The sequence below is a fragment of the Hippocampus zosterae genome, chromosome 2, assembly GCF_025434085.1.
Source record: "Hippocampus zosterae strain Florida chromosome 2, ASM2543408v3, whole genome shotgun sequence".
Lineage (NCBI taxonomy): Eukaryota > Metazoa > Chordata > Actinopteri > Syngnathiformes > Syngnathidae > Hippocampus > Hippocampus zosterae.
In genome coordinates, this window is record NC_067452.1 from 19,098,153 (window position 1) to 19,114,693 (window position 16,541).

Genomic DNA, 16,541 nt, shown 5'->3' on the forward strand with positions numbered 1-16,541 from the left:
TATACTGCGCGTGTTTTAACTCAACCTGAGATGATGGTTAATATCAGGAGCAGTCGAATGTGAAAGGGTGATCTTTTCCGGTTCGCGTTTTCTACTACCCCCTTGTGGATGATACTTACAGACAGTACATTTTGAAAATCCTGCACCACTTCAAAAACGCTATTCGACGCAAAAGCAAACATGTTTTTTTTTAAGGAGTGGAAATTGTGTTTTTATTAGTAAACAATGATTATACTATATCCACAAAGATGCACTTCACATTTCGAGGTGACTAGGTATTATTTACCAGTATAGTAATTTTGGCAGAAGATTATTCTCATGACAACGTCAACAATTTGGATTCAACACTGGTGGTAGGGTGTGTTGGAATCCTGCTGCTCGTCAGTCACGCAAAACACCAATAAACAGAGGAAGGTCCACAACGTTCGACACATGTAATGCATACCTGTCAACTCATACGGTTTAGCCATAGTTCATACGGATTTTGTGGTGAATCTTACGTATATGGCCGTATCGCACAAATCATACGGATTCTGAAAATTTCGTATATCCGTTAAATATCCGTTTTTACTAATCTAATGTGCACACAATAAACAAAAACATTTTGTGTTATACATGCAGAGTAGATAGTGTGTATTTTTTTAATTTAAAATGATAATAATTGAATTATTAAATTGTTTTACTTTATATTTAAAATGAGGTGACATGTTATGTTATCAATTAAACAGCGGGTTGAGATTTCTTTTGTACGCATGTCGAAAACAGTGGCCAATGGAGAGAGGGCGTCAATCTAGATTTGGTTTTCATCACGGAAGTGACGAAGTCGCGAAAAGGAAGGGTTCGAGTTCACAACAAAGATGGCGGCGGCCGCTGAACAGGCACCGAAAGGCTCACACGTGGGCAAAACGAAAAAGGTAACCTATTATAAAGACAATAACACACGACTGCAGTCGTGTGAGTCGTTTTCGGTTAATGCCAGCCTCGACAAAACAGAAAACACGACGATTTATAAAGAAAAGGCATCGATTGACATTGAGCTAATTTATCAACGCGTACTAACCGAGTTGTTCTCACTCGAGTTTGAAAATGCCCGCTGATAATCTTAGGAGTATGGATGGCTTATTTCTGACAGCCTCGAGCTCGTTACTGGCACGAGAAGAAAGATGAAAGCGACGGTGGAAAACAGGCTGCTGATACACAGCAGCAGATGCCTCAAAAAACGTCAGCAAAGAGGAGGATGAAAAAGAACGACCATGGACAAGAAAAACGCTTTAAATCTGGGGTAAGATGCATTAAATTTTTAAAGCAATTGAAGTTGGCTCAAGTGCTTCCTTTATGTTACAACTGGAGCAATGTTTTCACCAATATGCTCACCAAGCACCACCATCCTCATCAATACTACACCAGTACAGAAAAAAAAATCTCCCCAAAAAGACAATGAAATATTATTGGAAGCCACTGTAACATTAGGCATGTTTTCAACATTAGCATTGGACTTAACTCTTCAAAATTAAATTGAATGAAAACGTTTTCCTGAATAATGCGCTCATTAACATGTATTGCACTGGGTCTTCTAAATTGTAGGAATCTCATGAAGTTTGAATATCTGTAAACGGTAGAACAGCAGAATAATAAAAATCAATATTTTTGTGGATGTGGACACACGCAGTTATAGGTCCAACACAATGAGACAGTCCATATTTGTTTGACAGTGTCAGGTTTATCCTCACTTCATATAAAATGGGAAGAACAGTTTTTCAAGTTTGGTGCTCCTGTCATTTTTCTGACGTTTATGAAAAGCAAAGACATTACTGATGAGGAACATTCATTCATTTATTCATCTTCCGTACCGCTCGATCCCCACTAGGGTCGCGGGGGGTGCTGGAGCCCATCCCAGCCGTCTCTGGGCAGTAGGCGGGGGACACCCTGAATCGGTTGCCAGCCAATCGCAGGGCACACATAGACGAACAACCACCCACGCTCACACTCACACCTAGGGACAATTTAGAGTGTTCAATCAGCCTGCCATGCATATTTTTGGAATGTGGGAGGAAACCGGAGCACCCGGAGAAAACCCACGCAGGCCCGGGGAGAACATGCAAACTCCACACAGGGAGGCCGGAGCTGGAATCGAACCCGGTACCTCTGCACTGTGAAGCCGACGTGCTAACCACTGGACTACCGGGCCGCCCTCTGATGAGGAACAATTATTAAAATACATATACTCTCTGCAAAAAAAAAAAATCCCTCAATGATCAATAACTATCCAACCAAGGAATTTGTACACTGCACTTGAGCTTTGTCTGAACCAATTATTGACACTCCCCCAGAAACAAGATGCTTTCCCAGGACCTGCTTCTATTCCCGAAGCCACGCTGCGGAAGTTTACAAGGAAAGGGAAAACGAAAGAGGAGGTCAGGAATTTCCATTCGGTATTTCAATTGTGCTGCTGGCTAAAGCAGAGTTGTTTTTTTGTTTTGTTTTGGGGTTGTTTTTTTTCCAGATCATCAAGCACCACTTAAAGCTGAAAGAAGCCATTGCTCGTTCAGATGAAGCCTCAGAAATGGCCCAAAAACAAGCTGCCCGGTTTGACCTTCTACTCCCAGAAGAAGCAGGGTAAAATATTCATGGCTTGACGAGGTTGTCTGAAAATGCCCCATTGTTGTAACTTGATTTATGAACTTCCTCAGGTTTCTAGAAGGAGACGAAAATGAGGACACATGTACTATCTCACAGCAAGATATTGCAGATGCTGTGGATATAACGTCTGGGACCAAGGTGGGCAATCTTGTCTATCACTCTTGGCCAGTTGTTCACTCTTGTAATTAGGCAAGGCTCAGATGGTTTACCGTGGTTGAAATAGGTACAGAAACAGATTTTATTATTACAGTTGACCTATTATTATTTACATCTACTTTGTCCTCAGTATTTTGACTTGAATCTGTCTCAATTTGGACCATACCAACTGGATTACAGTAAAACTGGACGGTCAGTAGCCCACTTTCTTCTCCCTACTTGAATTGTGTTTGTGTTACTGATTAAGAGTGTTAATTGTCAAAGCAGTTTCTCAGAATAGTCAATCAGGTCAATGTCATACATGTAATCAATGTCTTCCAATTATTTTCTCATCTTTCAACGTTTCCAGTCAGAATGTACCGATTCAAGCAGTAAAACTAAATAAATATGTCTGTTAAGTTTCGATTGCAATATGGTGGATTAATCATTTTGGGGATAGTACGTATGAATATTTATATTTTTTGCGTCATTGTTTTGATTTAGTCACCTGCTGCTTGGTGGGAGGAGAGGCCATGTTGCTTGTGTTGACTGGCAATCCAAACTTTTGATGTGTGAAATAAATGTGATGGAGTCCATTCGTGATGTTCGGTAAGCCTCAAAAACATGCACGCACATGGACACACACACACAGATTATGAAGGATATATGCCTTTTGCGTATTGCATTTTTCTGTGTATATTTCTGTCACGCCTTCCTTGGAGGAAGCAGAGCCTGGGGACTCTGAGGTGGGCTCTCCTATCTCTGTGGTTGAAGTCACCGATGTGGTTAAAAAGCTCCTCGGTGGCAAGGCCCCAGGGGTGGATGAGATCCGCCCGGAGTTCCTCAAGGCTCTGGATGTTGTGGGGCTGTCCTGGTTGACACGCCTCTGCAACATCGCGTGGTCAACGGGGAGAGTGCCCCTGGATTGGCAGACCGGGGTGGTAGTCCCTCTTTTTAAAAAGGGGGACCGGAGGGTGTGTTCCAACTACAGAGGGATCACACTCCTCAGCCTCCCTGGTAAGGTCTATTCAGGAGTGCTGGAGAGGAGGGTCCGTCAGGAAGTCGAGCCTCAGATTGAGGAGGAGCAGTGTGGTTTTCGTCCCGGCCGTGGAACAGTGGACCAGCTCTACACCTTTAGCAGGGTCCTTGAGGGTATGTGGGAATTCGCCCAACCAGTCTACATGTGTTTTGTGGACTTGGAGAAGGCGTTTGACCGTGTCACTCGGGGAGTTCTGTGGGGGGTGCTTCGTGGGTATAGGGTACCGAACCCCCTGATACGGGCTGTTCGGTCACTATACCACCGATGTCAGAGTTTGGTTCGCATTGCCGGCAGTAAGTCGGAATCGTTTCCAGTGGGGGTAGGACTCCGCCAAGGCTGCCCTTTGTCGCCGATTCTGTTCATAACCTTTATGGACAGAATTTCTAGGCGCAGCCGAAGCGTTGAGGTGGTCCGTTTTGGGGGCCTCAGTATTGCATCCCTGCTTTTTGCAGATGATGTGGTGCTGTTGGCTCCTTCAAACGGGGCTCTCCAACTCTCACTGGAGCGTTTCGCAGCCGAGTGTGAAGCGGTTGGGATGAAAATCAGCACCTCCAAATCTGAAACCATGGTCCTCAGTCGGAAAAGGGTGGAGTGCCCCCTCCGGGTCGGGGGGGAGATCTTGCCCCAAGTGGAGGAGTTTAAGTATCTTGGGGTCTTGTTCACGAGTGAGGGCAGGAGGGAGCGAGAGATCGACAGGCGGATCGGTGCAGCGTCTGCTGTGATGCGGACGTTGTATCGGTCTGTCGTGGTGAAGAAGGAGCTGAGCCAAAGGGCGAAGCTCTCAATTTACCGGTCGATCTACGTCCCAACCCTCACCTATGGTCACGAGCTATGGGTCGTGACCGAAAGAACGAGATCCCGGATACAAGCGGCTGAAATGAGTTTCCTCCGCAGGGTGTCCGGGCTCTCCCTTAGAGATAAGGTGAGAAGCTCAGTCATCCGGGAGGGGCTCAGAGTCGAGCCGCTTCTCCTCCACATCGAGAGGAGCCAGATGAGGTGGCTTGGGCATCTGATTCGGATGCCTCCTGAGCGCCTCCCCGGTGAGGTGTTCCGGTCATGTCCCACCGGGAGGAGACCGCGAGGAAGACACAGGACACGCTGGAGAGACTATGTCACCCAGCTTGCCTGGGAACGACTCGGGATCCCCCGGGGAGAGCTGGAAGAAGTAGCTAGGGAGAGGGAAGCCTGGGCTTCCCTGCTAAAGCTGTTGCCCCCGCGACCCGGCCCCGGATAAGCGGTAGATAATGGATGGATGGATGGATTTCTGTGTCATTTGTGATGTTGTATACTGCAACTTCTGTGATATTCTTTAGCCTCTGTTTTGCGCCATGTCTTAGCATTGAGCTAGCAGGCGTTTGCAAGACGAAACTGTGTTTGCTTACATACATAAAGTGTACCTGTCTTTATTTTTTGCTAGTTTTATTGCACTACTGTTGGGCTGGTGGGCGGCCAGTCCAGTGGTTAGACTTCACAGTGCAGAGGTACTGGGTTCATTTCCAGCTCTGGCCTCCCTCTGTGGAGTTTGCATGTTCTCCCCAAGCCTACGTGGGTTTTCTCTCGGTACTCCGGTTTCCTCCCACATTCCAAAACCTTGCATGGCAGGCTGGTTGAACACTCTAAATATTGGCCCTAGGTGTGAGTGAGGGCGTGCATGGTTGTTCGTCTCCGTGTGCCCTGCGATTGGCTGGCTACCAATTCGGGGTGTCCCCTGCCTACTGCCCGAAGACAGCTGGGATAGACTCCAGCGCCCCTGGGACCCTAGTGAGGATGAAGCGGTTCGGAAGATGAATGAATGAATGAATTTTGGGCTGGTAGTGTCTGTAAACAAAAACAACTTGAAGCGAGCACTTGACTCTTTTTAAGAAATGTTGACTGTCCAACTTGAGACCACACGCTCAGGCAAGAAGGCTGGCAAAATGGTAGCGAGTTTCGTCACATCCTACCACTTTTATGAGTAAAGTATGATTTCAGGGTTTTTACCAGGACAAAGTTAAACAAATGACTCAACACACAGGGAAGATTGTCTTTCTTCGGTGGATGTGGATCTCTGAGAGCGAACGGCGGTTTAATTGCTCCGTGATCACACTCCGAGTCCCTTGTGTCTCCTGTCGGACTTTTATTGTTAACATATGCAAAATATAAGAAAACACTGCCCCTGAGATTCGCATACCACGCCACCGGTCCAGCCCCTCGGTAGTGATCTGATACGCAGTCTGGTCTACCCGAATACACAAGTCACAGATTTTGCTGATGACAAATGTCCGCCTGGGCGCGACAGCTGTTCCCAAACTGTCTTTTGGTATTTAATAACTCTTTGTTCCCAATTCGTTTATTCCCACTTTGTGATTGAGTCAAGCCTTTTTTCATCTGTTCGCCCCCCTTGCTTTGACGTGATTACTCAAAAAAAAGGCCCTCCGCCCAAATGGCCGACACCTCTGTGCTGAGTATGTCCAGACATCCCCAAATGAACCGAAACTTTAAACATGATACCGTTTTGCTCATATGAATTAATACAATACAATACAATACAATACAATACATTCTGACTTATATAGCGCTTTCACAACAGCGGCAGCTGTAACAAAGCACTTTACATAAAGTAAAATAATAAACACAACACATAACATAAAACACGGACAGTCGTGCAGTTCTAACCACTTTTCCATAACACGCTTTGTTGTTTGAAACAGTTTGAGATGAAAGAGGAGAGAATCAAAGTGTCCTTTAACCAGTGGATCAGAGACCTCATGCTCATGAATTATGAATTAAGTTGCTATTGTTAAATTTATGATGCACTCAAAACAAGTGTGCATTTTTCAGATGGCTTCACACTGAGACCATGTTTGCAGTGGCTCAGAAGAAGTGGCTGTTCATCTATGACTCAAATGGAATTGAACTTCACTGCATCCGCAAGTTCAATGATGTCCTTCGCATGCAGTTTCTGCCCTACCACTTTTTGTTGGCCACCGCTGTAAGTTTATAATTTATTCAATGTTTGTGTCAGAAATATCAACACAATAACTACAATTTACACTATTAACTACCGGTATTTGGACACACATTTTTATTATGTCATCGTTAGCTCACGCAGTACGGTGCCTTGACTTACAAGTAGTTAGCTTCGTTCCGTGACCACGCCTCCCCCTTTCTCTCTGTGATCTACAAGGATATGTTAAGTGTCCTGGAAAGCACTATACACTGTACATCTGATGTATTATTATTATTGTGTTAAATCACTCATGTCATACTGTCTCTTCCCATTGAAATGAACAGAAATGGCATCAATCTGTTCCAGCACCCCAAAAAAACACAAACTGATATTTTTCGTAACAATATTGCATACACAGTGGAACGGGCATAGTAAGTGAACATTTTAGCCATCAAATAAAGCTGCCCGTGTCATTCTTGTTGTTTGCCATAATTCACCCTAACAAATGTAATTATTCACCCTGAATGAGGACAAATGATGCTAGACACGAAAGGAGGGAAGTAGCACGATAAAAACAGATCTATCGTCTTTGCAACATATATCGCCAAATCTCCCAACTCTAGTCGGGGGGCCAAATCTTTTTTTTAAATGTCTTTTAAGTGTCTCCAGACATGATTTTTACAGACTGTGGCTGTGCCTGAAGTTTATCTCTTGCAAAAAACGAGGGGTTGACTGGATTTTGATATTCTGCTGCTGTGCGGTTCATTTCTTCTGTTTTAGAGTATGACGGGTTTCCTGCAATATCTTGATGTATCCGTGGGAAAAGAGGTCGCCGCCATATGCACCAAGAAGGGCCGCCTGGACGTGATGTGCCAGAACCCCTCCAACGCCGTCATCCATCTCGGGCACTCCAACGGCACAATCACCCTCTGGTCGCCCAGTCAAAAAGAGCCCCTCGTCAAGATGCTGTGTCACCACGGTGGAGTGCGCTCTGTCGCCGTGGACAAAACAGGAACGTGAGTCAAAACTAACGAAAAAGCCCATTTGCAATGTTCTTCTCTTAAAAATTCTGTCAAGCCCTTACCATGAATAGTGAAAACCTACGATGGATTGACAGCCCCTAAAACTGTTTGTAAATGCGTATTGATACCGCAAGTTGGAGACGGGACAATTGTGTTGTGCTTAAATGATCGTCGTCAAAAGGAACCTTAAACTGAATAATTGGCACTGCCTAGTACACTTGGTACTGGGCATTCTAATCTTTAGTAAGTTCCCCCGCCCCCTTTCAAATTTGATGTATACCAAATGATGTGAAGGCTAGATTCCCTCCAGAAGTGGCGAATGGCTATCTTATTCGTCCCACACTGGGGAAATTTACAGCCTCCAGCAGCAAGAATGTATGTAGAAAAAAGAAAGGAGAAAAAAAAAACAACAAACATCTTTCAATTAAATACAATATGAACACAATGGATAAATCGCAGTACTATTTACAATTTTACTTCACATAATTTAATTATTATTATTATTATGATTGTTATTTTTTATTCATCAGCCTGACAGCAGTCGGTAGGAACGAGCGTCGGTATCTCTCCTTCTTGCAGCGCGGGTGTAACAGTCTCTGGCTGAAGGAGCTACCAAGTGCTGTCAGGGCGGGCTGGAGGGGGTGGGAGGGACTGGCCATCATAGCTTTTAGCTTAGTTAGCATCCTTCTGTTGCCCACCTCCTCCAGAGTGTCAAGGGAGCAACCCAGGACAGAACTGGCCTTCCTGACCAGTCGCTCCAGTCTCTTTTTGTCCCGGGCTGAGATGCTGCCTGACCAGCAGACAATGCCATAATGGATGGCCGAGGCCACCACCGAGTTATAGAACGTCTTAAGGAGTGACCCCTGAACCCCAAAAGACCTCAGTTTCCTGAGTAGGAAGAGTCGGCTCTGTCCTTTCCTAATCAGGGTGTCCGTGTTTGTAGACCAGTCCAGTTTGTCGTTCAGAAGAACACCAAGGTACTTGTAGGAGGTCACCCTCTCTATGTCCATACCCTGGATGTTCATCGGTGCTGGTGAGGACTTTTTCCTGCAGAAATCCACAACCAACTCCTTAGTTTTCCTCGGGTTGATCTGGAGGAGATTCTGCTGGCACCAGTCCACAAAGTCCTTTGTCAGTCCCCTGTACTCCCGATCGTCCCCTTCTGTAATGAGGCCAACAATCGCAGAGTCATCGTAGAACTTCTGAAGGTGGCAGTTTGGAGTGTCGTGTCTGAAGTCCGAAGTGTAGAGGATGAACAGGAATGGAGCCAGAACAGTCCCCTGCGGCGCTCCAGTGCTGCAGAGAAGCCGGTCCGACTCGCAGCTCTGCAATCTCACGTACTGCGACCGATTTGTGAGGTAGTCTATGATCCATGCTGTGAGATGGTGGTCCACTCCGGCGTTCTGCAGTTTGCCTCCCAGCAAATTGGGCTGGATGGTGTTGAAGGCACTGGAGAAATCAAAGAACATGATTCTCCCAGTGCTCCCAGCCTTCTCCAAGTGTGACAGCACTGAGTGGAGGAGGTAGATAATGGCGTCTTCCACGCCGATGCCAGGCTGATAGGCAAACTGCAGCGGGTCCAGTGACGGGCTCACCAGCGGTCGAAGGTGGGCGAGGATGAGTCTCTCCAGCGTCTTCATCAGGTGAGACGTCAGCGCCACCGGTCTGTAGCTGTTCAGCTCCTTAGGGTGGGGGGTCTTGGGCACTGGGACCAGGCACGAAGTTTTCCACAGCTGTGGAGCTCTACCCAGCTTCAGGCTCAGGTTGAAGATGTGCTGGACAATGTTACACAGCTGGTCAGAGCAGGTCCTGAGGAGCCGGGAACTGATCTTGTCCGGACCTGCTGCCTTCCTCACATTCATCTTCCTCAGTTGGTTCCTTACCTGCTCTGTTGTGACGGACAGGCAGGAACCAGGTGACATACTGGGTTGATGAGAGCTGGTCGAAAGAGGAGGGGGAGGAGAAGAAGTCCTCAGTGAGAGAGGTTGCAGTTTGTGGTTGGGGGAAGGGACAGACGACTGGTCGAAACGGTTGAAAAAATGGTTCAGTCCATCTGCCCAGTCCTTGTCCTTCTCGATCACTGTCTTTGGGCTGTCATGGCCTGAGATGGTTTTCAGGCCCCTCCAGACACCAGCGACATTGCTGGCCTGTAACTGGTCCTCCAATTTCATCCTGTATATCTTCTTCCCCTCCCTGATCTTTCTTCTCAGCCGAATCTGCACGTCCTTCAGTTCCTCTCTGTTTCTCGACCTGTTTTGGCAGATATATGGTGACGTCGGGCATGGACAAAAAGCTGAAGGTGTTTGACGTCCGAACTTTCCAGAACCTCAATTCTTACTTCCTCCCTGCTGGAGCTTCCTGTTTGTCATTGAGCCAGCGGGGGCTGCTGGCTGCAGCCACGGGGGATGTCGTCCAGGTCAGTCACGTTGTCTTGGATGAACAAGGATTCGTTTTAGCGTAAGCAGTGGTCAATACCAATGGTCTTCTTTACTAATGGTGAGCCCTTGCAAACATTGATTGTGCACGAAAACAGACGCAGAAGCTGATCAGCTTAGCACCATATTGGATCTATCACACCTGAGACAAATTACGAAATGGCTGATTTTGCCTCTTTAAATAGTCTGAATGGCAGGTGTCTTTTCCTGGTTGTCTAGTTCCAAATTTTTATCCCAATGTCACATACAGGCCCCTGGAAAAGCTGTACTGTAAATGTATCTGTGGTTTCTTCTGACAATATACAGTACAGTAAACATCCATTGCAGGTGTACAGGGATGTCTGGAGCTCTCCAGTGAGAAAACCCTACATGGCCCACAGAGCCCAGGCTGCAGCATGTGAGCTACGCTTTTGCCCCTTCGAGGATGTCCTCGGGATCGGGCACGGACAAGGCTTCAGTAGCATGCTCGTACCAGGTCTGACCACATTTGGCTCTTTTGAGGTGCCTTCAGATACGACTTGAGTTTGATCGGTATTGACTATTATTATTGTCTGTCCAATGTGTCTACATGCCATCTTCCACCATTTGTGGTTAAGCATACCTTGCTTTAAGGGTTATAACGGAGCAACACTGATGCTATTATTAGCCCATCATTAGTGATTTGTTATTTATTAGTATTAAACAAAGTGGACCGTCCTCAGGCAAAGTTGTGGTTCTGGTTTTTATTTTCTCTCTCTCCCTCTCTCGTCAAAACAAATTGTACCAATGAAGACTGCTGTCAGGCTGCTGAATAAATATACGTGAAAACCTATAACCATTGTAAATAGCACAGCCACCTTATGCTGTGTTTTCCATTCTATTGCTAATTTATTATATTTATTCTACCAATATAATGTATTGCTAATGCTATATTTTACATTGCACTTTTATTGAACTGTGTGCAGTTCTTTCTGAAACATTTATTTTGTGCAATAACCCAATTTTGCTGCTGTAGACAAATTTCCCCATTGTGGGACAAATAAAGTGCTTTCACAACAGCTGCAGCCGTAACAATATTTAAAAGGTGATTGAATGGTTCAAAGAAAACATAACCTTTCCTCTTCATTTTCATTTCCAGGAGCGGGTGAGCCAAACTTTGATGGCCTGGATTCAAATCCATACCGCAGTGCCAAGCAGAGGCAGGAATGGGAAGTTAAGGCGCTGCTGGAAAAGATCCAGCCTGAGCTTATCAGTTTGGACCCCACTCAACTCGGAAAGGTTGATCTTGGCACCTTCCAGCAAAAGCACCAAGACAGAGTGCAGGCCCTGGTCAGTTTGAGAATGCTTGTCATCGAGGTTCAAAGTTATAAGCAACCCTGCTAGATATAAATGAAAACTGTTTGTCTCTCTAGGGCTTTGATCCTCTTGCCAAAGAAAAGTTTGTCCCCAGGCATAAGAAAAAAGGCCGCAGTTCAGCGGGCAATGTGGAAAGGCGGAAGAGGCAAGTCGCTAATATTGACCAGAGGGTAAGTGTGATGACCTTAAAACCCGTCGGCAATCAAACGTTGGTGTCTTGGTGCTTTCCACCGCCTTTATTACTGATTCGTCTTACTGTTTATTGTGTATGTTAAATCGCTCCATGTACAGCACTTTGTATGCAGCGATGGCTGTTCGAAAGTGCTCTATAAATACTGTTGACTAGACTTGACTTGACTGGTGGTTGTATCTGCTGGGGATATCAACAAGTTGTTGCTTTCACCATCCAGGATCTTATAGTGAAAAGTATGGAGGACAAAATGAAGCTGGAGCAAGAACGAAAAGCAAAGGAAAAGAAGATGGCAGCTCTCGCCAGCCAAAAATCAGCTCTGGGCAGATTCCAAAAATAGAAGAGGAGCGAGCCATTGGCCCCCTCAAACACTGTGACATCCTCGTTCTGAGTGACGCACGCCGCGTGTGGTCAAAACAAGCCGTGCCACAAACCCAGAAGGAGGACATTGTTTCTGATGAGTAACGTTCGTTTGTAGTCAGCGGTGAGCGATGTGGCAGTGTATCTTGTTCATACCTTTAAGCACGTCCTGTCTGCAGAGGAAAATTGAAAAAGAACTAACTCATGTACTTTATTAGCTCAACTATTTCTTCAATTCAATAGAAATGGAAGTGCCAAAGTGCATGAGTCCATACAGTGTGACATGAAAAAGATGAACTGATAAGTGGAGGTCAAAAGTAGTTTATTGCTAAGCATAACCACCTCCGCCATTGCTTATATTTGCAAATGGATTATGATTTAACAGCTGATCCCTGCCTTTGTACTTTGCAACTGTTTGTAGGCCAGAAATAAATAGTCCAGCTAAGAAATTTAAACAAATGTATCCCCATCTAAGTCATTTCAGATTAGAAATCATTTTATGGTGTTCACAATGTGCATGTATTCTGCAGTTGAAATTTCTCCTGACAGTCGCATCAAAATGCAAACACACACACAAAAAAATACTAATTGAAAATGAAAGGCTGGAAAAAGAACAAAGAAGGAAGTAAAACGACAGCCACAACTTCATCTCCTTTGTGACGCCTGGTTCCTGGTGCTAGTTAAATATTATACACACACACTGTTGGCGTAAGCAGCGTACTTTGACTCGTGTCAAAGTGTTTTGAAACGTGGCGGGTAAAAAAAAAATGGAATTGTGGAAAGATTTTGACTCCTTTATTGAATGGCCACATTCCGTTCACAGTAATTTCCTCAATGTAAAACACATTTGTTCATTTTTCGGAATACATTGGATTGGATTGAGGAAGTGGAGCAGGATAAACTGAGGTTGAACTGTCGATTTGTTAATATCGCCTCATCGGCACAACCCTCCAACAATGTTTAGTCTCATCATAAAACAGAATAAATACTGCTCGGATTGGAACAGCGGGGACACCGTGCATTATGTACAATGTGTTATACATACAGTATGTGTTGCAATGTTCCAATTTGTGTTCAGTGCTGTTATCACGGTAGTTCAGATTTTGCATAATCCCCCTGTAATTACGTATCACGTTTGTACCTGTAAGATGTTTCATTTGCTAAGAAACATTCTGTTTTTGTCATTCTTATTTAACGACCAGTGTTAGAATAAAATATGGTAGAAACGAGCTCAGTACATGCGATACAAATGTGAAGGGATGCAGCCAACAGGTGTGTGGTGTCGAATTTATTTTTCTGAGCAGCTCTGCGCTAATAAGCCATGACGGTGACGGGATGTCAAATAGCTAATATTGCCTACCACGTTGATGTTAAGTTTAAAACGTGAACTACTTTCGTTGCACTTGTGGGACAGCATTAGTTACTCACTAATATAGATAAAGCGCAGCTGGCTGACAAAAATCAGCTTCCGTCGAGTGTGCTTCCATAAAATGAATTACTAAAACTAATTAACAATGTTCATCTATCAATTTCAGTGACATATAGTGACAGTACAAAAAATGTAATGCTCTTCTACAAGATGGCAGAAAGTACAACGAACATGTGTGTCCTACAGTTTACATTCATACAAAAAAAATGCATTCAACTAAACAGGCTCAGATTTGTTTTTTCTAATTTAAAATCTGTGCCTTGTCTCATCAATGTTGGGAAACAGGTCTGACAATAGTTTGTGCCAGTGCAAAGATGCTCATATCATATCTGAATGTTGGGAAACAGGTCTGACAATAGTTTGTGCCAGTGCAAAGATGCTCAGATCATATCTGATGAACTCACTTCCTGCAAGTGTCCCTTTTGGTATCAACACTGACAGTTTAAAAAATAGAATTTATTTACACCAGCTGAATGTGTGCTTCAAGTATGAACATGACAAGTTTGAAAAACAAACAAAAATAAATATTTTAGGATAACTGACGCCATTTGAAACATGGTCATTTTTGACCAAGAATGAAGCCCTTGAAATTTCGGCCTGTACAAGCTTAGTGGTGAGATATTTTCACTTGAACTTGTCAGCCAATTGTAAAAGGGCTTCTCCTTGGACAGTGGTGTCAAACGCAAGACCCAGGGGTCAGATGCAGCCTGCCAATCCTTTTATGTGGACCACAAAAGTAAATCATGTGTGTCCATTTCGATGCCACGTTCCTTGCTACATTCTGTACAAAGACGTATAACGTGTCATCAAGTTATACCTTCCTAAAATGTGAACGTTTTTAAACAAATTTTCTGGAGCTGATATCACAAAAAAAGATACGTACAATAAAACTGAATTCAAACCCCCAGAGGCCATCTTCCATCTTTCAAAATTCTTGCTGTGTTGTACTCAGTTTGAAGTGGCCGTTCCAAGTCCCCCTTTTCGCATACTGTCATTTTTATAAAAGTACAGAATTTCGCCCCACTCACGCCGCCTTCCACAGGTCAAGCGTTGAGCCCAGCAGGGCACCGACTTTGCACATGCACAAGGATGCTCGCGTGCTCAACCACAGGCACTGTCCCGATGAGTGGATATCAGCCCAGTAGTACAGCATATCACGAGGTGGAATGTTGTGCACCGACACCATGGCTTGGTAGCAGCAGCGTCCATACGGCATAGGTGGTCCACCAGAGAACAGGGGGGAGTGTGTAGGCAGGATGCCAGCTGCCTGGGCACACACCCCCACAAACACATCTTCGGGGGGTTGAGCCGTGGATAGGGGCGACACAGAGGCAGCCAATGATATTTTGAGCAATGCGGAACGGGATAGAACATATGCTGTACCACTGCAATAGTCTGGAAAAACAGATGACGGGTAGGCCTCATTCGGGACATAATGCTTGCTGCGAGGGTCCCGGTTCGGAGCCACGCGGAGATGCACTTTGCCGAGATACAAGTCACTTTGTTCGTACGGGCTGCGGCTCTTGTTCAATAGGTGCAGGAGTGCGCTGGGATTGAATAGGACGTCGTCATCCACTTTGGCCACAAAGTGAGCCTGGGGGCAGAAGCGGCGCACCCAGCTCTGCAGGGCTAAAGTTTTCAGGGTCAGGTTGGCGTACGAGTCCAGGAAACGCCCTTGAACCAAGTCCCCTTGCTCCCTAGCCTCCTCAAAGAGCATTTTGCCCAGTCCTGTGTCAGATGGAACACCCAGCATGAAGAGGGTCATGACCCTCAAACCACTCACGTTGCTCTCCCCGCCCCACGTGTCCCTGATGGCTTGTCGTGCCCTGTGGTGAGCAGGGGCCGAGATAACCATGGTGATGAGGTACGGCTTGGCACGCTGGCACACCAGCGGACTGGGCATGAGCAGAAACTCCTCGGGTCTGGTGGGAGGGACGTTCTGTGGGGGGAATATGCGGACATGTGGCTCCCGCACGGCGCTCATCCGCAGAGACGTGATCCAGTACTCAATGATGTCCACGAAGAGCAACGCGAAGACGGCAACGCTAATGATCGCCACGCACAGGCACGACAAGAAGCCAGAGCGCCCCCCTCGTTTTCCCAACCTTGGTATGCATCTCCACAGCCCCCGAACGACCATCGTTGCTTCCACGCGGTGGTCGCTCCTCCTCTCACGCTGCGCGAGTCCTGCTGAAGCTGCGGGCGCTCACCGTCAGCACAGATGTGGGCTACGCAGCTGCGCACACGACACGATCGAACGAACTGTCGATTGTGTCGTTTAATGAGAATGTGCCAAAGTACGCGTTCCACTCCACCACCCCCACCCTCCATAGAAGCTATGCAGCTCAGTGACCCGAGCAGAATGAGACGCGCTTGCAACGGAAGCCCGCTTGATATTAAGATTTGCTCCAGGAACGTGCTGCTACGATGTCAATATTCACGCAAGTTGTGTTGTGTCAAATGCCACGCTCACGGGCTTTACTTTAATTTCTCACGCTAAGAACAAATACCACGCGGGGAAGGAAAAATATTTTGTTGTTGTTAAAAAGGTACCACGTTGGGAAGAAAAAAATGGGTTTCATTTTTAAAAAGGGGCTGTTGCTCCAGCGCTCTGATTGGACGTTGTTTCTGTCACTTAAGTGGACTGTGAGTTTGCCCATTTGTCTCGTGCCCAAACACGCTTCCCCCGTGCACGCGCTATTTTTATTTTTGGATTTTTTTACTGCGAGGACAATTGCCGTGTGCGAGCGGCTACTTTTGTCCCCAAAAGAACTAAGGACACAGTAGTGATGTCATTTTCAGTTACTGCTGTATTATTGTAATGCATTGTGCACTCTTTATTAACTGTTTTACTCGGTTTTATAATCAGGGCGACAGGATCAGGAAAACGGTGGGCTATTGTACTTTTGTCCCAGTGGACATCCATCCATCCATTTTCCAGTGTTGTGTCCAAGGACCGGCAACCCGAGGCCAAGGCCAAGGGCTTGGAAAATTTTCAAGCGCATTTGACAATAAAGTAGTAATATA

At 45.7% G+C, this 16,541-nt stretch overlaps 2 protein-coding genes across 3 annotated transcripts; one reads left to right on the forward strand and one right to left on the reverse strand.

Annotated features, from left to right (window-relative positions):
• The first annotated feature begins 699 nt into the window (after nucleotides 1–699).
• Nucleotides 700–13,310, forward strand: wdr46 (WD repeat domain 46). Of its 2 annotated transcripts, none has more exons than XM_052057530.1 (14): nucleotides 700–914; nucleotides 1,133–1,282; nucleotides 2,331–2,419; nucleotides 2,509–2,616; nucleotides 2,691–2,778; nucleotides 2,927–2,988; nucleotides 3,280–3,384; nucleotides 6,635–6,785; nucleotides 7,524–7,759; nucleotides 10,028–10,181; nucleotides 10,528–10,675; nucleotides 11,318–11,508; nucleotides 11,592–11,705; nucleotides 11,946–13,310. In XM_052057530.1, the coding sequence occupies exons 1-14, from the start codon at nucleotides 858–860 to the stop codon at nucleotides 12,063–12,065; spliced, it is 1,773 nt and encodes a 590-aa protein (XP_051913490.1). In that variant the 5' UTR covers nucleotides 700–857; the 3' UTR covers nucleotides 12,066–13,310. The 2 variants fall into 2 exon arrangements, with proteins under 2 accessions (XP_051913490.1, XP_051913489.1); XM_052057529.1 differs by having other exon boundaries at nucleotides 702–914; nucleotides 2,331–2,414; nucleotides 2,504–2,616.
• A 639-nt stretch (nucleotides 13,311–13,949) lies between these two features.
• On the reverse strand, nucleotides 13,950–15,961 carry b3galt4 (UDP-Gal:betaGlcNAc beta 1,3-galactosyltransferase, polypeptide 4). The gene has a single exon (XM_052057552.1). It carries the CDS (start codon nucleotides 15,652–15,654, stop codon nucleotides 14,539–14,541), a length of 1,116 nt encoding a protein of 371 aa, XP_051913512.1. The 5' UTR covers nucleotides 15,655–15,961; the 3' UTR covers nucleotides 13,950–14,538.
• Nucleotides 15,962–16,541: the final 580 nt, after the last annotated feature.